Source organism: Lytechinus variegatus, chromosome 14, assembly GCF_018143015.1.
Source record: "Lytechinus variegatus isolate NC3 chromosome 14, Lvar_3.0, whole genome shotgun sequence".
Lineage (NCBI taxonomy): Eukaryota > Metazoa > Echinodermata > Echinoidea > Temnopleuroida > Toxopneustidae > Lytechinus > Lytechinus variegatus.
In genome coordinates this window covers 23,037,680-23,043,505 of record NC_054753.1, presented here as the reverse complement: position 1 = coordinate 23,043,505, position 5,826 = coordinate 23,037,680, and the positions used below count along the sequence as shown (strand labels likewise).

Sequence of the window (5,826 nt, the reverse complement as noted above, 5' to 3'; positions counted from 1 at the left end):
CTGTAACTATCTATCTGTCTGTCAGCCAACCCCCTCCCCTCTCTCTCCATATTCTCCTCTTTATTTTCAATGTTCCCCTCCTCATGTTTAACAGAAACAGAAACAGAAATGTATGATTAGGACATTCCCGTCACCAACAAAGTAAAATTATGATATAATTAATATGTCGAAATCCAATGAATTTCTGAATACTATTGGTAACTAATTCATCAGTTCCATGCGATGAAACAGTATCCCTTTGAAATATTTTGTTTTACAATAATCAATCTGATGGTGGTGATTGGTGACGATGATGATACGAGGAAGTACTCTGAGTCAGCGTGCCATGCCAACGCGCGCGTTACGTGATTGAAACGCTTGTAATTTCAAATGGGTGAAACTGGCTTACGTTACTGAAAATATACCTCAAAACCTATTCCTTTACACATTTCGATGCCACATACGTTTCCACCTAGCTCATAAATGTCTTCATCAAGGATGATAGGTTTTATTTGAGTAGCATTTGTTTATGTATCAATACAATCATGGTGACGATACGCTTATTGTCAAGAACAAAAAAAAAATAGATCGTGAAAAGACGAATTATCTGCGCTGCTGTAGATTAAAAAAATACAGATTTCTAAAATGTTAAATAGTTGGGTAAACACCATAACTCATACACTCTTAATACTTGTACCTCATGGGTGCTCTTTGACTTTGATGGGATCATTAATATAGAAATGATTACACTTATTTGTCTTTTGCCTTAACATCAGACACGCTCTAAAAACGTTTGTGTAATTTAGATTTTTTGCGCGATGCGTTGCATTGTTTTGGGAGTTCTAGCAACTTAACTTTGACATGTTTTAATTAGGTGATGTCATAAGTTAGGAATTCGTGACAGCTAACTCGGGGAAATTTGATGTTTTTTCTTAACCAGTTCTAAAGCGGAAGCATAAAACTGGCGATGTCGCATGCTGTTTGTTTACTGACTCAAAACTCAGAGTCATGCACGAGCCACTCGGTCGTGCGACAAACAAGGCATTGGTCGCGTGTTTTTACTTATGACGGCCGTTCGTGTGGCCTTATATGTCCATGAAAAACTGTTAACATAGCTATGACAAAAGTATAATGGGATTTGAAAATTAATGATAATGTCAGTTTTTAACATTGTTGTAATTACTAACATATCAGACTGTAAGAAAGTATTTGGGCTGGTAAAATTACGAGTTTTCTTGTAGGCAAAATTCTAGGATACAATTATTTGCCTTGTATGTACTATACAATTTTAAATTTTGGTTCTTGGACTTATGATTTTTATTCGTGTTTTTAAACCGAATGATTGAATTAAAAATATTTTTGATATACTGCAACGGTTAAGAATATGCGTTTTCATATCGCTTGTAGCATCATTTTGCAGAGTAAAAAGTTATGACAGTAATCGTATTCATATGATCACAATTCCATCATGTTTACTCTACTTCTATTTGAATGGTTGATTTACGTCTCCAACTTTATAGGGACCTACCGATTTCTGTCTTAATTTTCATTGTCAAAATCATCTTCGTCGATATTTTGTAAATTTTTACATTTACGATATCCCTATACGATATCGTTTGATATCGTGTACAGTGAGAAGAGTTGAGTTCAATTTTGCCTTTATAAGGTCACGTCAGTCCAAAATGTAATAAACTGTCATCGAATTGACGAAATGCAGTTTTAAGACAAATGTCTTTTATAAATGCTAACGAATATGCTTAACAGTAAACATTCCCGTTTTAGATTTTGTCACTTTTCGTGCAAAGAACCGTCCAACTTCTTCATAATCGATGAGAACATGACAGTATTTGCACCACTGATCTGAAAAACTATCATTCAGATCAGTGGCTTGTACTCAGAGAGAGATACTGTATTCTTCATACCGCGTGAGGGCGCAATACACAATTAACAATCGGGGTTGATCGTCAAATTTGGGTCTTTGTACACGTATTATTTCTATGGGTGATTAGAGAAAGAGGGCCGTTACAGGTGCTATTGTTCTCAGATAAAAAAAAGCCACGGGACCTGTTCCTTTCCCGCCTTTCTTACCCCTCCCCTCAACCAGGGGCGGAGCCAGGGTACTTCAATAAGGGGGGGGGAGGGTCAAGACGATTCAAGGGTGACGTCATAGTTCGTTTTACATATTAACAGGGGTATGACATAGGAACAAGACCTCAAACCTCCCTTTTATATTTGGCAGTATTTTTTTTCTTTCTTATCCTTTTCATCTCTTTTGGTTTTAGTTTAATGCAAACATCAAAGGAGTGACTTCCCCACCACCCTACCGATTAGTTTGCAGAAATTATGAAGGTCGGCTGTTGTTTCATCAATTGGTGTTTCATTCCACCGTCAGTTATGCCCCATATGGGTTCATGATAAAATACTTCTTATTACACCACTTCTGGACTCGCCTTTTTTTTACATTAGTATGAATGAAAGATATCGAAAGAATATTAGATAAAGCAGATTCATTATTTGGTGAAAAATAATGAATTCATTAATGAACTCCTTTCGACATCTTTTTTCATGCACATTCTGTTGCTTTCTCATGGATTCTACTTTTCTTCCCCCAATGATCTCTTCCCTCATATTTTTTCTACCTATATCTTTCGCCTTCTCATCCATTCTACCCTTCTTTCACGCTCACTTTTCTCTGCTTCTCTACTTTCTTCTATTCCAATTATTCTTCTTTCCTCTGTTCCCGCTCCTTCCCTTCATCTATTTACGTATCTGTCACCGTTATCTTTACCCCCCCCTCCTCTTCTCCACCCCACCCCCACACACACTCATTCTCCTCGCACATGAAGATAATATCAAGGCTAAATATGACCAGGACAAGTATGAATTAAATTTAATTTTGTTATTTTTTATTCATTATTTTGTGTTTTTTCATATAGCAATTGGCTTCTATCGACCGGCGACAATCAACACAATCTTTGTTATCAATTTTATATCTCATATCATTTTTCAAGAAAAATAAACATAATATAAAGTAGAAAAATACAGTCAATTCATAATAAATGAACAGAAAATTATGCTCGCTTCTTGGATAAAGTCATTTGAAAAAGTCCACATCGAACTCCCGCGATCTCCCTCGGATAGCATAGTAATAGTCACAGAAAATATGAAAGTTCAAGGCATTTGTAGTACTTTTGATGATGTAAAGAGTCTTTCCAGATGGGCTGGGGTGGCTTATTAATTCATTACCACGGTCTCCACATCTCTTTCTCTGCTGCTTTGATAGGATGCCCCTGGTAGGGAGCAAAGCGGTGGTGTTTGGCCAAGGTGGTCTTGGATGGCTTGATGTCGACTGGTGACGGGGTGAAGCGGGTCATGCCGACTGCTGGTTCGGGTGACATGGGTGACTGTGGAGGGGTCAGGACGCCGTCGCTGACCGGGACTCGAACCGAGATGACAGGGGTTGATTGGATGGTTTGCTGGGCGGGCAACAGGAGCACCATACCGTTTGGCGTGGAAGCGAACTGTTGAACAGGCGATGAGGCGGGAACAGTAACTGGGCTGGGAGCGGCAACTCGGATCTGTTGCTGCTGTTGTTGCTGAGTGGTTGGCACAGGTGATGCGGCTGGTGGTTGTTGCTGCTGCTGTGCAGGCTGAAGTCTCGACACATCAGGCTTCTGCTCGGAGTCGTTGATGGTGCTGCAACGATCAGCTAGATGACCAAGAAGGCGTAGTCGGGTCTCGATGTCGATGGTGTCGCAGTTCGACATGAAGGTTGAGACCTCGCTCAGGCATTCGGTGAAGCCAGCGTGGTAGTTGGTGACACCCTTGCCTTTGGGTTCGCCTTGTGCTGGGCTCTGAACGTCCTTAAGGTAACGAACGGTCATCTCCAAGATATCGGCTTTTTCCATCTTAGGATGTCTAGCAATCTGGATTAGAAGAAACAAATGGGAAAGGATCATAAGTATTGCAAAATATAAACGAAAGCAAAAAAAGTACGTGCATAAGAAAATCTTGAAGCCACCCACCCACCACTCGACACCCAAGCCCAGCCGCAGCTGTGGTTAGGCGTGGGCCGTAAAGATTCGTGGAGTTCTTCCCAACTTTCCCACGGTTTGCCCTTTCAATAGAGGCCAGAGTGAACCCATTCAATAGACGACCAATTCCTCTGTTGTTCTCCCGAACAAACATTGTTCGCACGTCCCATCTCTTCTTGCCCCTCAATACAAACGACGCCCAACACAAACAATAGAAGGACGGAGCTGGGGATTTAATTAATCAATAATCGGAGTGGATAAGGACAAAGATACTCTTCGCAGAAGAAAAGGGGTGAATCTTCGCGCCCAATTAAGACAAGGAACCAGATTCAGGTGGCGTAACAGGTTGAGCGCCAAATTTGAAACTGGCGTCTTCGGGCAGTTGCAAAAGCCAATGATCATGAAAATGTGTGTGAGCACTATGTAACCACCCACAACTTACAGAAACATCACCAAACCCGATAAAACTACTGAACTTAGTTTGAAGTAAGTTAATGATTTGAGGAAATACTTACATCTTTCTTGATAACGGGAAAGACCATGCTCTTCAGTTGAAGAAGGCTGTCGTTGATGCGAGCTCGTCGCTTACGTTCAGTCAAGTGCTTGGCAGTCTGCAATAATAAAAAAAGAAAGAAACATACAATAAGTTGCAGTCAACAAATCAAATTAATCATCAACAAGACACATGATAAAAATATTCAACTGGCAAATAAAACATCCTATTAGAATTGATAGTGTTTGTCATGTGTGCATCTCGTAGTAACTATAACTCTTACTTCTGCCAATGAAAAAAAAATGAAAACATTGATGACATCGTAACTGTTGACAAGACAACTTGAAGTTGACTCAAGTGGAGGACAGGAGTGGAAAAGGAAAATAGCTGAGAAACTTACCCTAGGCCTGCTAGCACACATATCCATTTGTTGGTATCCAGTAGTGTTAAGCATGGTTGCTAACGTGAACAGATGACAAGTTATAAATCACAAGAGTAGATCCTTAGAGAGGCTCAGAGAATGTCAAATGGTATCTGCGAGTCAGCTGTGGATGTTACAGCGAGCGTGAGAGCAGTTGTTATGACTTACTCTCGGGCAGACGACCGCTATATATAGACAGCACGTGCCCTCGGCGCTCGAGCGTGAAATTCTTCCACACAGTAGCCAATCAGCGAGGCTTGTGCATCCCCCTCGCTCGCCCCGCACGGGGATTCAACGGAGGGCGCTCCTCGCGTGCGGATTGGTCGGCGTGAGCGTTGAGCCGAGCAAACAAGCCGAGATGCTAACCAATCACAAGCCGCGTTAGATGGGTGGCTTTACTGAGCAAACAAGCTCGGCGCGTGACTCGACCATTACGATAACAACCGTCGCAGGGGTCAGTAGCTCGCCGTGTATAGTCGATAAGAGAAAGAACACCAACAACAGCGCTGGCTGGAGGGGGACTCGCTCCAGTGAATCACCAAATCTCACCGCAATATTTGACGGAGTGGAGGAGGAGGAGGGGAAAAAAATCGAACACTGAGCGACAATGAAAATGCAATGATTGTTGGCTTAATCCGTATGTCATCGTACAGGCAACCGTGGGAGCGCGTGGGTACATCGGTGTACCGTGGGAAACTTCGCCGTTCTATTGTAACCCCTTTGCCCAAGGGGTAATTTGGGGATATGCTTCGTGGTGTTTTTTCGTCGACATCTGCTCAATAACGAGTCAATAGGATTGGGAGACAATTGAAAAGAATTCCGAATTAAACAACCCTTACACGATACCTTGATGCGTCTCCCTTTTATCCTTTATCTCTTCCTTTTTCTTTTTTTTTCCT

General features: G+C 41.5%; 1 protein-coding gene across 1 annotated transcript; it reads right to left on the bottom strand.

Annotated features, from left to right (window-relative positions):
- Window positions 1-2,863: 2,863 nt before the first annotated feature.
- LOC121427575 (transcription factor HES-4-like) lies at window positions 2,864-5,102 on the bottom strand. Its single transcript, XM_041624034.1, has 3 exons — window positions 4,907-5,102; window positions 4,529-4,624; window positions 2,864-3,905 (listed from the first exon to the last, which is right to left on the bottom strand). The coding sequence occupies exons 1-3, from the start codon at window positions 4,958-4,960 to the stop codon at window positions 3,222-3,224; spliced, it is 834 nt and encodes a 277-aa protein (XP_041479968.1). The 5' UTR covers window positions 4,961-5,102; the 3' UTR covers window positions 2,864-3,221.
- Window positions 5,103-5,826: the final 724 nt, after the last annotated feature.